This window comes from Prosopis cineraria, unplaced genomic scaffold (genome assembly GCF_029017545.1).
Source record: "Prosopis cineraria cultivar Desert tree isolate PC_DT_omini unplaced genomic scaffold, ASM2901754v1 PC3, whole genome shotgun sequence".
Classification (NCBI taxonomy): domain Eukaryota; kingdom Viridiplantae; phylum Streptophyta; class Magnoliopsida; order Fabales; family Fabaceae; genus Prosopis; species Prosopis cineraria.
The window spans coordinates 44,196,209-44,215,116 of NW_026555334.1; the positions used below are offsets into that span (position 1 = coordinate 44,196,209).

The 18,908-nt window shown below is 29.1% G+C and overlaps 1 protein-coding gene across 1 annotated transcript; it reads right to left on the bottom strand.

Annotated features, from left to right (window-relative positions):
• Nucleotides 1–1,474: 1,474 nt before the first annotated feature.
• On the bottom strand, nt 1,475–3,567 carry LOC129306800 (protein RESISTANCE TO PHYTOPHTHORA 1, chloroplastic). Its single transcript, XM_054947536.1, has 4 exons — nt 3,133–3,567; nt 2,421–2,631; nt 1,928–2,097; nt 1,475–1,836 (listed from the first exon to the last, which is right to left on the bottom strand). Exons 1-4 carry the CDS (start codon nt 3,430–3,432, stop codon nt 1,807–1,809), a joined length of 711 nt encoding a protein of 236 aa, XP_054803511.1. The 5' UTR covers nt 3,433–3,567; the 3' UTR covers nt 1,475–1,806.
• Between the last annotated feature and the right edge of the window lie 15,341 nt (nt 3,568–18,908).

Below are 18,908 nucleotides of genomic sequence, written 5' to 3' on the forward strand. Positions count from 1 at the left end.
AAAAGTTAAGGTACGTTTGAGAATCTTACTTTTTACATTTAAAAAGCAAGATTTCATTTTAAAATGTTAAAAATTGTTTGAGTAAAATATTTTATAAAAAATATATTTAAATAGTGGTTGAAAATTAACTTAAGAAACATGATTATTTAAAGCTTTTCGAATGTATGTATTTTGGTACTTCTTTTTCTCTCTGTGCCATTCCTTTGTTTTCTTATCTTCTTTCACTACCCTTGAGAAATGCCTGACGCCAATGCTGCGATAATGTTCAATGACTGATGATATTCTACTTATAAAATATTGACTCCAACTGCTTCTCATAACTTTTATCGTCAAATATAATTAATTAAATCCACCAAAAATATAACTAATTAAGAAAAAGGGGGAAAAGGACGGGTCGTCCCTATAAATGTAATTTAGACTGAACAATTTTATAATGTTAATTTTATTATATTTTTTCATGGAATCGTTGGAGTAAAAAAATCTTAGAACAGCATATTCTAATCCTTCTAATCTATGACTTCTATAAATATTCAATTTTTAACAATTTAATTAACAATAATTTAAATTTAGTAGAAGATATCTCCAAATATTAATATTTATATTCTTTTTTATGACAATATTTGTACTCTAAATAACAGGATGCATTGATTTATAGGATATCTCCAAATATTTTTAATTTTTTTATATTTGTGTACTAAATATGATATCCATCGACTTGAGGGGAAAAATCTGACCACCATTAAATTGGATATGTGATATCACATCAAGATAAAGTGAAAAAAAAATCCATAAAGCATTTAATTTTTAATAATAATGTATATTAAACTATTTATATAATTTTTGTTCAATATATTAAACTTTACTATAATTTTTTATTCTTACTATGAACATATAAAATTTTTCATTTTTTAAATTTTTATTGCATATTTTTTAAACATTTTTAATATGAAATATTTGTATAATAAAAATTATAAATTATAAAAATTAATTTCTTTTTTTAATAATTGCACATTCAAAAACACATTTTACCATATATAATCCAAATAATTTTTATTTTATTAAACTGACTTTTACAAAAATATATCTAAATATAAATTTTATTATAATAATTAATTTTTACTAAACTGATTTTTAAACAATAAATTTTTGACAAAGTGACTTTTGATCAATGAAAACCAAACACACACAATCCTGTCAACACTTGTTCTTTTTGATTCTAAAGAAGTTAATACAGTCAAAATTCATGTATAACTATATATATATATATATATATATATATATATATAACCAAATCATCTTAGCTTTCCAAACTCGTATGTTACAGCGCGTGTTGACATTCAGTTTTGAAATCACTGAACCCTAAAGATGATGACAAAATCCCGAAATAATGGACTTATACTATATCTCCCCAAACCGCATTGTTTAGCTTTCCTTCTCTCTTCATAATTCAAAAGTAGTCCAGAAAACAAGGGAATAAATGAACTCTCTTTTTTTTTCCTTCTTGTATTTGATGAATTCATTTTTCTACAATTTGCCATTTCATCACCGTCCAAATAGACTGAGAGAAAAAAGGAAGGGGGACAAGATCCTGCAATAACGAGCCGTAAAATTTCAAAATCAACCTATATTATCATCCTGTCAATTGATAATAAGCTAGGGATCAGTTTATGGTATCTTGCATTCCTAGAGATGCAGACTGCTGCGACATTATCATCACTGTTTGCAGTATGCACATGGGATCCATGACAAAGTTGCCGCACAAAATATCTGAAATATAAATGGTGGGTTGCCACCACATTGATTTCCCTAGTCCGTCGTTCTCTGCAGCCATCCAAACTGTAGAAAGAGGTATATTTCACATAATGAGTCAACAGGAAATGGAGCTCATTAAAAGTTCAGGCTTCAAGAGCCAAGGTAAAATATGTACCTTCCATGCATACATTCCAAAGAAAGCTATCGTGTCTGCAGTCCAGACAACAGGAAAAGACTTCCAAAAGAATGGGATTACAACATTGAGCAATGGGATGAGAAGAAACAGATAGTTCAGCGCTTCTTTCTCATTTTTTGAACAGTCTCGAGCTCTTAGTGAAGGAATTGCTGCAAGTTCAAAGGGTCACAATTATCTTCTGACTCCATAGAAAAAGGAGTCGTAATTATTATTCAAGTTTCTCTACTAAATCAAAGAACATGAGCAACATTATTTTGCATAGATTGCAGATCATAATAACGTGTAGCATCAGATATCATGATGCAGGGAAATTGAACTTGAAGCAAGAACAACTCGCTGTTTCTCGGAAATGCGTGATCTAAAGAAGGTTATGAAATTTCTCACTGACTGCCGAAATTTTCTTTTCTCTTCTTTTGGGTGATAGACTGCTGAAACTTTCTATTAAGACTGAAAATGGTAGGAGTGAACTTACTAAACATCCAAATGGACCACATTCCCATTAACCTCCAAATGTCTGGTTCATTTGATGGGAATAAGAGGTTAAAAGACAAAACTCCACCTAACAACATTGAGGCATACCCTTGAACCCCAAAAACAGTATACAAGGCAGTTCCAGGGACGGCGGGATTCTTTGAGGCCATTGAAGCCCTTGGCGCGAAAGTTGAGGCAGTCTTTTGAACAACCTGTCATGTAAATAGAAATAAAATTCAGTCTACATTATCTAGTATCCAATGTCTTCTTCAGTACCTCTCAGTCTCACGAGATTGTACAATGTTTCAAGGGAAATGCATGCATTATCCACAATTAACTATAGCCTAGTGATGCTCGCGGAAAGCAGATGAAAAGTCATCACGGAATCCACCAAAACTGCGATAACTTGTTGAGCGACATTCGTGCTAATTTTTTGTATCATTGGCAAACTTTTCACGGGAACAAAGTGAGTGCCCTCGCTACAACTTGCATCCCTGTTACTTGAAAGAATTGAGGATTCGGATTTTAAAATCACCACATAGTGGATTAAAAAATATATATATATATAACTTCAAGGGCTCAAGTACCCAGTCCCCAATATGACCTGACCGAAGTACGGACTCAATGCATTAAACAAATTACTGATACGAAGCGGACATTCTGAAAATCGAATTAAATTGCGCATAAAGGATGGTCCGGGGAGCAAAACTGGCCTTTTTAATATCCTTGTCGATTGAAGCAGAAGAGGTGGGTCGACTGGAGACCGTGCTTTTCTCGATGGATTCCGCTTTTAGCTCCTCCGAGAGTTGCTCACCAGCTGCTTGTGTGTTTGTTTCGTCGGTAGTGGCACATATAGATACCTTGTTGCGAACTAGAGAGTAGGATAAGTTGGTTCTATCGAATGAAGAGATGGAATGGAACCCTGGCAACTTTATGTTCGAAGGAACCGGAGAAGCGAAGTGGAGCCCCGAAGGATGACAGTTGCCAGGAGGCGTGGAGATTAACATGCTCATCTTGTCCGAAATCCCTTATGCCTTCAGCTTTCCTGCGGAAACTGGAATGCCAAGACTTGACAGGGATAAGAACTGCGTGGCAGAGAACTGATCAGGTGGTGGACGAGCAGCCACGAAGTTTTGCCAGTGCAGTCCTCACAAGAACAATAATTGTTAAAACCTTCGATTATTAAAAAACGTTATTATCTTCCTTTAAAAATATAAAATATTTTTAATTAAATATTATTTTTAATCAAATAAATTTTTTATTTTTAAATTAATTTTATTTTTTTATATATACTTTTATTAAATACTCTATAATAAATATAAATTTATTATCAATAAGAACATTTTTTAAAAAAATAATAATTACATCTCAAAAGATTAAAAAAGCCTTACATTTTTAATATCTAATTTTTTAAAAAATACATTACATTTTTAAATAGAGGGAGTAATATTTTTTATTTATATTTTTACTAAATATTTTATACAAAGTGATAATAATAGTAATTAAAATTGTAATATATAATTCTTTAAAAAAAAGAGTAATAAATAAAGTAAAAATATAATTAAAAAATAAATATAAAAAATTTTGGATGATATATATTTTAGATAAGGTAATATTTCTATATGATGTTTTATATTGTGATCCAAAAGTAATACTCTCTTTATTAAAAAATATAAAATATTTTTAATTAAATTTTACCTCAATAAAGTAGTTATTTATTTTTAAATTAATCATATTTTTTATATTTATCACTATTAAATATCTTATAATAAATATAAAGTCATTAAATATAAAGCTATTCATCAATAAAGAAACTTTTGAAAGAAAGACAATTACTATATATTGAAAAACTAAAAATATCTTATATTTTTTAACATCCAACTTCTCATAAAATGTCTTACATTTTTTAATAGAAAGAATATATTTATTCTATTTCTATATTTACAAATCTACCTTATTGTTTAAAAAAAACATTTTATATTTTTAAATATCAAATCACTCTTAAAAATATCTTATAAAATAAGACAAATTGAGTATAATTTAGACTAAAGTACATTGTACTGTGCCCTTTTTCCATTACAAAACATCTTCTAAAAAAAATTATTGATTCTCAATATAAAGAAAAAATTATTTTGCAAGTCTTTCTAGTTTTTATCAATTATGAATTAAGTTTTTTTAATTTATTTTATTTTAATTGAGCCCTAATAGTTTGATCAACTAAATATGTTGATTCATGAGAATTAAAATCCTTAATTTTGTCTTCTAAAAAATAAAGTTAAGCACTTTTATATTTTTACTAAAAGATTACATAACATTAGAATTAATTACATAATTTTTATAACTCAAAATTTATATAATTAAATTATGTTTTCTAAATAACTATATGTATATATATTTTTTCATAAGAAATAATAAAAATATAAACTTTCTGTATTAAATCAGCTTTCTTTGGCCTAAAGTATTTAATCAATTTTTTTGTAAGCTTTGAAAGTGCTTCTGTTTTAGAAAAATTAATCATTTATTAATAATTTTAATCTTTAGAGACTGATATATTTACTCGATCAAACTATAAGTATTTTGATGAAAACTAGAAGGAGCTACAGATTAACTTTTCTTAATATAAATTATATATAGGATTATTAATTATTATTTTTCAATTTTATCCCTATTGTAAATTATTAAGTGGAGAATTTAATTTTAATTTAATGTTTCTATATAGCTCATTGAATATTGTGTTTTTTTCCCTCAAATATGGCCAAGGTTGTGATTTTTTTATAATTTTAAGATAATGTTAATGAATTGATTATATTTTTTTATTCTAGTGAAGTGATTGATTTTTTTTTTGATGGAGAGGTGGTTGAAATTGATTTAATAAGGACATGAATGAATGCTTACAAGTAGGGCCATAGAAAAGATTGACAAGATGGAATTTTGGCTTAACTCAAAATTTGATCACTTTCATTAAAAAAACTAGATTAAACAACTCATAGTCTGATCTAGTTCAAATTTAACTTGAGGTTGAACAAAACCATACTTGATCCATATAATTAAAAAGCTGATCTCAATAGTCCAATACCTTTCTTTGTTTCTCTCCTTTGTGAGAGGCAACAATTTATTTCAATCTGATAGGCTTAATTAAAATAACAAAAATACTTATAATTATGTAAACTTTATCATAAAATATGAAAATATAATCATATTAAATCCATAACAATCTCCAACAAAAACAAAAAGCATTTCAATTACAAAAATAAAATACTCTAATATTTAATAAGTTTATCAACATTTAATAGGGACAAACAGGTAAAGATGAACACAATAATTATTGAGATACTTTATAAATATGATTAAAATAAATTTTATATATCTACTATATAAATAGGACAAAGGGAATAATGAAGTTGAGCGAATATGTGGCATGGCAAACTATAGTATTTCAAAATAAACGGACGACTTATAATAAATTGAGAAAGTGGACAAGCCATTTCGCTTTTATAGCCCCTTAGGTCCTTAGGGCTGATTAGAACTCTAATACTCAACATTTTGTTAAGGCCTGTTATAAATGAAACAAAGAAGTGCTTGGATTCACTGAAGCACGAAAAAGAAGATTACTTACTTGTTTGGATGGAATAACAAGATAGTTAACTTTTCGTGAGCATGATAAGGGCTTGGAAGATCTTTAACATGAACTTTGGAAAGATCTTGAGGAAGTTATGGTGCAAGAAAATTTTCTCTGGGCTTAAAAAGCAAGACAATACTAGAATATTCATGGTGATAAGAATAGCAAATTTTTTTTATTAAGTAGCTAATGGTAGAAGAAAACATAACAAAGTGAGTGCTTTCTAGAATGAAAATGGAGACTGGGTATTCAAAATTACTATAATTAAAACTATGGCTACTTCTTTCTTTAAAACTCTGTGTCATGAAGATATAGAGAATAAACCTGAGTTAAATTATTATAAGATGTATCCAGCTATTCTAACTGGTATGTTAAGGAGCTTCAGGCAAGTTGTGACTAAAAAGGAGATTAAAGATGCATTATCTGATATGGGCACCTTGAAAGTGCTACTAGGACTTGATAGTTTGATCGGCCTCTTCTTCCAGAGCCAATGGGAGCATGTCCAAGAATAAGTGGTTTGCATGGTAAAACATCTTTTTAGTAATCCTACTTATTTGCATTCTGTTAATAGTACTCTTATTGTTCTTATTTCTAAAAATGATCACCCAGACATGCTTAAAGGCTTGCGCCCTATAAGTCTTTATAATGTGATTTACAAGGTGGTGACCAAGATTATTACAAAAAGAATGAAAATTTTTCTTTCATTGAGTATTAGTCCTAATTAATGTAGCCTTGTTCTAGGAAGATATTTTTCTGACAATCTCATTATGGCTCAAGAGGTCATTCATACCATGAAAAATTATGAAAAGTAAAAAGAGTTTTATGGCTATTAAAATTGACTTAAAAAAAGCATATGATAGAGCCAAATGGGACTTTTTGAGAAATTGTCTCTTGGAACTTCAATCACTAAGTCAGATAGTGAATGTTATATGGAATTGTGTAACCACCTTTTCCATGTAACTTATTTGGAATAGGGGACGAGCTAATTCATTCAAATCAACAAGGGGTGTCCGACAGGGTGATCCTATCTCTTCTTTCTTTTTTGTGATTTGCATAGAAAAAGTTGCCTATTTGATCCAGCTGAAAATGGATGATTGTGAATGGAAGCCAGTTAAAGTTTGTAAGGATAGGTCTCCTATCTCTCATTTATTTCTTTGCTGATGATATTGTTCTTTTTACAAAAGCTTCTCTTCAACATGTTGATGTGATTAATGATTGATTAAATCAATTATGTGAAAGTTCAGGACCTAAGGTTAATGCAGCAAAGATTAAGGTGTTCTTCTCCTATAGGGTGTGCTTGCTTCAAGGGGAGGGGAGGGGAGGGGAGGGGAGGGGTTTTTAATGATGTTTTGCTTAATTTAGGAGGAGAGGGGAGGAAGGTAATAACTAATTTATTAGTATATCCTTACACATTAGTTTAAATTTTTTTAATTTTTTCTTGTAAAAAATAATTTTACATCTCAATTTAAATTGCATGATTTTTTTAAAAATTCACTTTCAACCTATCATATTGTCAATATGTGAAAAAAAAGTAAACCAATAATTATAATAATAACGATTTTTTATAAAAAATAAAAAATTAAATCTATAATAAAATATGATGAAATGCAACTTTTATAAATAAAAAAAATTCAATGAGGTCAGTCAAGATTTAGGAGTATAACACAATTTGATTTAAAGGAGAGTTTTTTTAGTTATGGGTATGCTTAGAATATTAAAAATTAAATAAAGGTAGAATAGTCAAAAAAATTAGCTCCCATCCAAAAAATCCAAAATTGAAGGGGAGAAATATGAAGGAAGGAAAGCGGAGGGGTTATTTTAGCTCCCTTCCCCCTCCAAATTTTTTTAACTAGATGAAAGGGAAGGGGAGCATCATTGTTCACCTCTCTTCCAAAAAAACCCCTAACCAAACACACTCCTAATATAATTTACCATAAAAGCTAGGAGTTGAGTAATGCTCGTTGTTTCTCTTACACCTTAGATCTTGGCAAGTACCTAGGAGTACCAATCCTTCACAAGCGAGTGGATAAGAATACATACCAAGATGTTATTAATAAGGTGAAAAAAAGGTTGACCAATTAGAAGGCTAATTCACTCGCTCTTGTTAGGAGAACTACATTGATCAATTTTATCACTTATAGTATTCTTAATTATACCATGCAAACAACTAGCATCTTGGCTGCAACATGTGAGGATCTAGAGAGGGCAAACTGGAACTTCCCTTAGGGTACTATTAGTAAAAAGAGGAAAGTGCATCTAGTTTCTTGAGATAAAGTGTGTAGACCTAAGGCTCATAGAAGACTTAGAATTATGCATGCATAACAACAAAGTCAAGCTTTTCAAATAAAGCTCGGTTGGGGTATTATCAAACATGGTGATGACTTTTGAGTTCAAGTTATAAGAAGTAAATATAAATATGGTTCTGATATCTTTTCGACTATTAATAAGAAAAGACTAGGTTCTAATATATGGTATGGAATTAAAGCCACTCAGGATTTTGTCCGAACTAGGATCATTATTAGTGTAGAATGACAAGATGTTAGTTGGAAGTGGAGTAAGAGTAGCCAATTCTTGGTCAAGTCTACTTATGATAAAGTGGCTCAAAATACAATTGATTATGATAGCAGCTGAAAGCAACTCTCTAAGCTTTAAGTCCCAGAATGCTATAAGTATTTTATATGGCTATCATATCATAACAAGCTTCTTACTAGTATTGGTCAAATGCAATATGGAATGCTTGTAGATGTCCAGTGTGAGATCTGTCAGGATGCTTATATGATCTCATCCATATCTTATGAGAGTGTCCAACCATAAAAAGCTTTTAGATGGAACAAATTTGGCATGAAGATAGAGCGAAGTTCTTTGGTATGGATCTACATGAGTAGATCAAATGAAATGTGCAATCCCAAAGAAAGAAGAGAGGTGTTCCTTAAAGCTCTTTCTTTTCTATTGTGTGTTAGCTCCTTTGGAGGAGACGGAATGAGAAGATCTTTCAAGACAAAACCACTCTGAATGCTACTATCAATGGTCAGAGTCTAGCAATTATAAAGACTTTTAAAGAGTATTAGAGCAAGCTCATAAGAATTATATGGTGAAGGCATACTAGCCCTATTCTTAATGGAACTTGGTACCTACCTATTGGTGGATGGAATAAATTAAATGTGGATGGTGCCTATATTGTAATTGAGAATATTTCTAGATGTGGTGGTTTGTTTTGCAATCATAAAGGAGAATTCCATAGTGAATTCATGTTTAAAATGAGTGATGGAGACCCACTGCATGCTGAGTTATGGGCTTGTTTGTGGGGACTTAAAGTTACTTAAGATCTTAGGTACAGAAAGATCATTCTTGAATCAGATTCCCTGGAAGCTACTGAAACAATAAATAGAACAATCTCTCTTACTCAACTAGATTTTGGTATTGTCTCTAAGATACAAGCCTTACTGAATCATGTTTGGAAAGTACATGTTCAAAGGATCTCCAGAGATGCTAATGAAGCAGCGGATGTTCTTGCAAAGAAAGCCTCATCTTGTATAGCTGCGTTTCATCCTTTTTATGACTTAATCCTTGTAATGCAGCAAGACGCTCTTTACTACTATATAGTTTATTTTCCTTTGTTATCAAAAAATTAAGATTTAATAGTTCATTCCATGGAGTTTATTTTTATTAGAGTAAAATACTCTAACCTCCCATCTATTTCACCTCAATTACATATGCACCCGCTTCTATTTTTGAAACATGTACAAATATCCCCTAATATGAATGGTTACAAAATACAAACATTTACTCTAATTTTTTAAATTTTATTTTCATCTATCCAACTATCAGTTGATTGTTGAATCACACATGCATTCAAATTGCTAAAAAATTAATGCATATATTTTTAAATTTATATTTTAATTTTTTAATTAGGTAAATGTATTTATTTTGTAATTTTTAAAAAAATTAAATACATAAATAGGAAAGATAATGTTCAAACACATGGTTAAATTTTTTAATGAAATAAGGATTTAATATAAAAAATTACTCAATGTAATTTATGTTTACTTTTCTTTTAGTTTCAACTTTAATACAAAAAATTTAAATTATTTATTTAAATATTAACATAATTATTTAAATTTTTTAAAATTGAGAGAGAGGGAGAAAACGATTAGATCATAAGGGAAAATTAAAAATGTTAACATTTTTAACATAATTATAAATAAAAAATTAAGTATTCTATGATATTTAATAGAACATTCCTAATGGTATTAGAAATTGGACTAAAGTGTGGCTTTTAAAAATAAAAGTGAGGTCTCTATAATTTTAGCAAAACAAAAGGAAGGTTATTGTATTGTATTCTTTTTATTATCTTTAAATCTTTTAAAGAAGCATTTTTTGTATAAAAAGCTTAGGTGTGTTAAAATTTTGGGGCTCATTATAGCCGTGACATATCTCTAGACTTAAAGAATGCTTACACACACACACATTTACATATTACTTACCAATAAGAACTTAAAATCAACACTGGTAAAGAGATTTAAGCCCAAAACCTTATGGGTTATTGACCAATTTTTTATCAATTTAAAAAAGTGTTTGGCCACACATCATATATAACTTTCACATTCCAACACTTGGATTTTTATGATGACTGACGACAAACTCAAACTCAAGGATGGGTGGCATTTTGCCAATAATGATGAAATCAAGCATTATATCCAACGATAAGCCATGCTTGGGTATTGGCTGCTAGTGGCTAATAATATTTGTATAAAAACTTGATTGGAGGGTCTTGATGCATCAATATTTATGGTTTTTTTAATAAATTAGCAAGTCTATAGTATCTAAACCTTAGAATTTGAATAAAAGGTGAATTGCACTAATAACATGAAGAGCTTAATGCATTCTTGTATTGTATGGAAAGCTTAAAGTCCTTAAATGCAAATAAATTATAGAAGTCAATTACTTAAATGCTTTCGTTTTCTTTTTTTATTTTGGATAAAAAACCACTAGCCAATCAGCTATCACTATTAACAGGCTTGACACCATCATTAGTAGTCAACTTTGGAAGGGGGCCAGGAGGTTTGAATTTTGAACCCAAAACCTCTTAGTTCCCCAAAACGTTGAAAACCAATGACCCATGTAACATCCTAATTTTTATATAATAAAGAAATTGTGGAATTTAGGTTTTGAGGAAAAAATGATAATAATAGAAATTTATATTATTTGAGGTTATTTAGAAATGATATTATGGTTAGGTATTTAATTATAAATTTAAAAATTTAAATTTAAAATCACATAAGCAATATTTAGTTAAGATATAATACATAAATAATTTTTTATTGCGTGTTAAAAAAAAAGAGAAGGTAGAAGGAACAAAAAAAAGGGGGGGTGGAAGGTTGTTGTTTCTAAGTCCCACATTGGTTAGATGAGGAAAGAGAAGAGGTGCCTTCATGTATAAAAAGGAGGGGGTGTGTGCATTAGGAAGCATGAGAGGCTAAGATGCAATTTAGAGGAAATTGTAACTTTTGGCCCAAAGGTTTAAATAATTAAATTCAAACCTATAGTTTTTTTTAATATAATTTTGGGATCACAATCCTATTTTTATATTATTTTTCTCTCTTCCTCTCACATTGCTCGACGTTTTTCTCACAAGGGGGGATTATTTTCTTTTTCAGGTATATTCTAACTTTTCTGTTTAGATTAGCATTTAAAAATTTATTTAATTACAGAATTAATTTTATAATTATTTTCTAAATAACATTAGCTTTCTAGTGATATGATTATTTTATAGGATAGAGTAAATATTCTGATTATGATTTTTTTCTATAGGATAGTTAATCTGATGATATGATGGATTAAAAATATAGGTTAAAACTCTTAGGGATATAATAAATATTATAGAATATTTTCTTGAGGTTGAAACTCATGTTTAAGAATTTTTAAGTTAAAATATAGATCTATATGGTTGAATTTATGTGGAATCTGAGATGTAGGGATAAATCTATGATTATTAAATATTTATTTAAGTATGAATAGGTATTTTTGAAGTTATAGAAAGGTGATTTGAGGCTTCAGGATAATTTTAAAATTTTTAATTTATTTTTGGACGAATTTTTAGAATATAGAAGGATGAAATTGTGATACTAGAAGTGATTTGAGAATAAAAAAATAGTTTATTAGGGTACGAGAATTTTAGAAAAAGAATTTGGAAAGTTAAATGAGGCATAAATCTTAAATTAGTATTAATATGGATTATAGATCTAAGAATTTCTAATTCTTTAAATTAGAGTTATTTATTTTAATGTAAAATTAATATATAGTATTGTGAAATAATTATGTAGATTATATTGACAAAGATAGTGGTGAAAAAGAGGTTGTGAAGGGGAATTTATTATTCAAGACACAAGGTAACCATTATTAATGTGTTGTGATGAGTGTGTTTGTGAATAGTTATGTGTTGTTTTGTTGTTTGGAAAAATTATGAATTATTAAAAATAAATACTGTATATACTTGTTTGAAATTATTGCCAAGTGGATTAAAAATTTATCTTTATTTATCATGATGAGATATTATTGTTCAGATATATTCCTGTTTGGATATTTGAATGATGCATGACTTGTCAGGGTATTTTAATGTATGGTGTTAATGGGAATTTCTGTTCGGTTAATTATTACCACGTAGTAAGCCCTCATTGGACCCAATAAGTGGCGTGTCGCTTGGTCCAACTCACCTTTGGCCGGGTGATTTGGCGTCCGAGCATGGTGAAAGGAGGATATAAGGTGCAGTCATGCAATTAAATACTTGTTCGGTTTGTTTGAAAATATTGTTCGGTTAAATGTTTTGTGTGCCCACTTAGCAATCGCATAATTAGTTACATCCGCATGCATCATTACATATTAATTTTTAATTATTGGGACTTTTAAGTCTCATTCCCCGTGGTTAATATTTTTACAGGAGCGAGTCCGACCGAGAAAGCACCAGAGGTGTAACTGTGGTGTATGAGACATCATCTTTTACGTTGCCTCTTATTTTAGATTATACAATGTATCTTGTGCCAACTTAGGACATATCTTCTTTGTGAAGCATGTAAACTCTAATCCTTTTTATTAAAAGTATTTATATGACCAAGAGAATTATGTCTGTCCCTCTTGATTTATGATCTGATTTGAATAACATGCTATGAGGATCATTTCTGTCCCTCATGATTCTAATTGCTTTTTTGAGATATTTTAAAACCTGTGGTATATTGTCTTGGATGTATCATGGTAGAAATTTTTCTACCATGATAAGGGTTCAATGAAAAAAAAAAGATTTGTTGAATTAATAAATTTGCGAAAAATCAGTTTGTAAATTTGAGGGTGTTACAACCCAAGTAATCTTTTAAGATATATAATACAAAATAATATACATAGACGCATATATCAAGTTTTGTTTCCAAACATTTACACAAGTTGTTGTTAATTCTATGTGTGTTGTTGTTAATGCCTGAACAATCACTTGTGCACGTTTGGACTTAACAATATTCAAAAAAGCAAGTTGTTAATTTCTAAAGATCAACTTGTTCCCTTATTATTAATAAGTTATCAATATTATATTAACTATAATAATACATATGTTGTAAATATAGTCTCTGGGCATTTCCATAATTGTTAGTTAATTTTGGACAAGCTGATATTTAAATAATCATTTGTTAATTTTTGAACTTGAATTGTTAATATTTGAAAAACTAGTTGTTAATTTTCAAATAACAACTTGTTCCTTTATCATTGACAAGTTATTAATATTATGTTAAATAAAACACTATATATGTTATAGTTTTAGTTTCCAAGTGTTTTCATGGGCATTATTAATTACGAACAAATAGTTAATATTTGAACAATCACTTGTCAATATTTAAAAAATAAGTTGTCAATTTTCACGAAACAACTTGATCATTGAGCATTGATAGATTATCAGTAATATGCCAAATGCATGTTTGCGTTATAAATTTAGTTTTTAAACATTTATACAATCACTATTAATTCTAGATGAGTTGTAGTTAACATGTGAAAGGTAACTTATAAATATGCAAATGTGACTTGTTAATATTCAAACACTTAAAAAAAATTCAGAATTTTAACAAGCCATGTTTGAATATTAACAAATATATATATATATATATATATCATTTATTATTTTATTTAGCATATTGTTGATAACTTATCAATATCCAGAGAACAAGTTAGTATTTGAAAAATTACAATTTTTTTTTATAATTAACAAGTGAAGTTCAATGCCAACAAATGGTTGTTCAAATATTAACAACAACAAGCCCAAAATTAATAATGGCATGAAAATGCTTGAAAACTAAATTTATGACGCACACAAGCAATATATATATATATATATATTTAGTATAATATTAATAACTTGTCAATAATGAAGGAATAAGTTGATATTTAAAAAATGAATGCACACAAGCAATATATATATATATATATATATACTTAGTATAATATTAATAACTTGTCAATAATGAAGGAATAAGTTGATATTTAAAAAATGCTGGCTTAATTTTTGAATATTGTCAAGTCCAGTCCAACTATTAACAAGCAACTATATAGATATTAACAACCTATCCAGAATTAACAATAGTTATGAAAATTTTTGGAAACTAAAATTATAACATATACTCTTTTCAAACCACAATATAAGTCATAATTAATTAATTTATAATTTATAAATGATGTTAGTATTTATTTATACTCTCATTAGATACTCTGTATAAGAGCTATTCATGGTAATTAAAATTTTAATAAACATGATTTTTTTAGAGAGAGTAATAAATGAAATAAGTATATAGTTAAAAGAAATATAAAAGTTATCTAATATCCTATTTTTTGGATCAAACAAGATTTTTGAAAAATGCTTTATATTGTGATTTGGAGAGAATATATTATTTTATTTAGTATAATATCGATAACTTATCAATAGTCACAAGTAACTTGGTTTTTGAAAATGTACAACTTGTTTTTTTTTTAAATAATGGCAATTCAAGTCCAAAAATCAACAAGTGGTTGTTCAGATATTAATAATAATGCTACCAACATTAAAAATCACTCAACCAATGCTTGGAAACAAAACTTATAATTTATATTATTTTACATCATATATCTTAAAGGATTGCTTGGCTTAATGGCCTTTAACATTTTGGAATATTAGGGGGTAAGGGGTCTTAGTCTCTTGGGTTCAAAACCCCCATGCCCCCTTTCCAGAGTTGGTCGTCATTGACCATGTCATTGTTTGTGATAGTGGCTCTAATGTCAGTGGCCAGTGGCTTTTTTTTTTTTAAGAAACAAAGGCATTAATTGCATTTAAAGACTTTTGGCCCTTCGTGTAATTTCAAAATACATTTAATTTCATAATATTATAAATTATCTTCCAACATGTAAAATCTCCTAATTACTCCATAAACTTAATCATATTAAACACAATTTACCATGATAATTGGTGAATGACTCACCCCTAAGTAACCATCTTCAGAAGATTCTTTAACTGTAGTTGTTAGAAGAACTCATTATAATAGAAAGGAAAAAATTTGATTCAAAAGTTTGCCATGACTAATTAAAATTAAACTTATTCAAATTAAGCATGAAATGATCCCTACCATAGTAGAATAAATTTTACTTTGAATAGTTTCACCCAAGTAACTTTGCCTCTTAAAATAAAAGAGATAGAAATTACTTTGTTGATAAAATATTCTTTGATAAAACCATTTAATTAATGGGATCCCAAGTTTAAATATGACTAAAGCCCTTTTCAATCAAAACAACAATGAAACATTAGAGTTCACATATATTTGAAAACATGGGATACCAACTAATTTGAGATCTTTAGAAAGACATAATTAAAAGTCCAATTTTAACAAACATAATTGTTCATCATAGCAAAGATAAGATGAGTCGTAGCCAACAACATTATGTGACATGCACTGTGACATAGGTGTTGTTCACCACAATGCATTGCACATTTCAAATAGCCCGTTGTTGTCAAATTACAAATTTGGGGGTCAAACGTTTAGTATGCCCTAAATTTTTATCTGATATCTAATTGAGGTGATTAAAGTATTCACAATAAGCTTATTCAAACAGCCAATTAGTGGCACTAGTTTTGTTTCTAAATAAGATCATATAACAAAATTGGACACTCAAAATCACAATAATAACATTTTCATATTTTCAACCCTTCAAGGTGTTCACAACCTAACAAAAGTGTTAAAAGCTTAACAATGCCCCTAGACCACACTCAAGAAACTTAGGACGACCTATACAATACACATATTAGTTACATTTAACATAGAACACATCCATTCATGCACCCATAATCTAACCAACCTATACACAATTTACCTTAGCAATAATCACAGGTTAGAATGCAGCAACCACAAGTAATATGCATTTTGGTGCAAGTATGATTAAACTCAACCTAATTGGTAATATCATAGTAAATTACACATATAAAAACTCAAATGTTAAACAAGGCATTACAACAAGATTCACACCCCAAGCCTTATATCTTTTCAATTTTGTCTTGACTAAATCTGGTGCTTGTAAAATGTTAAGTGAAGGGTGAGTACAACCACTCAATAATCAAGGTACACCTAATCTATACAAATGTAAATTAATTAATTATAGCAACATGAGTGGCATAGTTTGAAACATGTTATAACCACAACAGTCAACAAATAACCACAGTCACAATACGAACAACCATATGACTATAAGTAATAACACACAATGTCACGATGATAATAGCCATGTGACCATAAGATACCATGATGTGCAAATGTCATAATGACAACAAAAACATTATCTTAAAGACGATATGCATGATCAACTCCATCCTTATGTCCTCTTGATATATTTAACTAAAACTATGAGCTATATAACTAATGAGCTTGTCCATGTGAATAGATTACCTAAGCTCTTCAATTGTGAGAAACTGCTAAGCCAAGGAAACTATACTTACTCTAGGACCACTGTTTCCCCCCACATTAAACACTATGGGGTGTCATGCCCTTAAACTAGCATCCTTGTTGAACAAGTAAGAACTAGTTAGGTTTAAATTTCTTGATAAACTATAGGATAGTTTCTCGTATAATAAGTGGGACAATAATTAATTCACAAGCCATTGAGCTCCAATAGTCTCTTTGCCACGTGTATTTAATTCTCTACTCTTCTCCCTAAATTAATTTTCACCTTATATAATCTTGCAATGTAACACATGCTTACTTATAGCATGCAAATCTCAATCATCATGTACATAACATGTAATTTCTTAAATTATCAACTCATCACTTCTCAAGCACGTATACTTTATCAAGGTAATTTATTAAATCACAATAATAACTTAAAGTTTTCATTCAACATCATCACACTTCACGTTTCTCTTGTATCTTCTCATAATTATGCTCAACGTTACGTTACTCATATTATCACATAGTCAAATTCATTTTTGCCAACAACCACTTAAAACATCAATTTCATGTCACATTTGCATTTTGCATGTATTTTAAAAGAATATTCATGTTTTTTAAATAAATCATATAATCTATAATTAATTAAACAAGCAAGAGTATAAACTATATTTCCTTCAATTATTTCAGACTTTTGAGAGATCAAATATTATTTCTTACTAAACTTGCTTCCTAAGATTACATTTGAGCTCAAAATGGTGTGTTATATGGTTAATCTACAATCCATAATAACAATCATTACTAATAATCACTAGACATACAATTTCTAACTCCCAATTACATACTTTAAATACCAAATTTTCAACCCACATGCGCAAACTCAAATCCAATAAATTTATTATATCCCATTAACTCCATTGAATTCCAAGTAACTTAAATAACATCAATTTATAACACTTCACAACCAAATTTCTTCGTCAAAGAGTCTTAAACCAAAGAAATTCGGATCTAATGATCACATCATCAGTGTCCATTGTTCTAGGAGCAAAAACGAACTATCAACAACTCCATTCCATCCATTTAATTCGGCCATAGTCAAACAAAGCTAAAAAATTCCACCAAGAACCGTAATCAAAGGAGGAGCTATAAACCCTAATCTCAAAAGGTAGCTAGGATGAAAGAGAAATGATGGGAAAACTTACTTCAAGTGATTCATAGCTCAAAAATGCCCTGAATTGCTAGAGAAGCTAAGCCCTAGCAAAGCTTCACTGTCTCCTCTGACCTCCTACTATACTTATATGATTTTTTGCATTTTTCAAGCATTTGAAACATTGTTTTGATGTTAAATTTATAGATGGTCATGCATGTTGAAAAACACAATTGTTGGCGGTTGTAGTTACTAAATAGGATTTGTCCTTGTTCAAAACTGTGGAAGATTTTATTTAGTGTAAAAATACAGCTGTGGACGGTTTTGATGAAAGAGTATGCTCCACTCTAAGGGTGCTCATGTGCGATTGGTTTTGATAGAAATTCCATTACTTTCTCAAAACTAAATTTTAAGCCCTAATCTCAAACTACGATATTCCTTATCACTTTTTATTTTGATTAATATTTTTAGTAAAAGTTTTTGGGATATTACACAAGGGCATTCAATGCAATTCTCCTGTGAATAAAAAAAATTAAATGCACATTTTAACCTTTTTTAAATTAATCGTTAAAGATGGAGAACGATCGTTGTACACATTTAATCAAAATCAATAAGAGTTTAGTATATTTTAATCTTCTCTTCCATGTGAAAGTAAGCTTGCCAGATAGACCATCTGCGCTTCAATTTATTTAATTAGTCGTCATCCATACGTTATTTTTCTTTTTTTTGTAGTCCTCTTATATACAAACAAAGGCTGCACGCTACTCCGGCCATGGCCCAAAAAAA

Coding starts and splice junctions, on each gene's coding strand:
- LOC129306800 (XM_054947536.1), bottom strand. CDS start 3,432: ATGAGCATGTTAATCTCCACGCCTCCTGGCAACTGTCATCCTTCGGGG. Junction 2,098..2,420: donor GTGGTCCATTTGGATGTTTA/GTAAGTTCACTC, acceptor TTGAACTTGCAG/CAATTCCTTCACTAAGAGCT. Junction 1,837..1,927: donor TTGGAATGTATGCATGGAAG/GTACATATTTTA, acceptor CTCTTTCTACAG/TTTGGATGGCTGCAGAGAAC.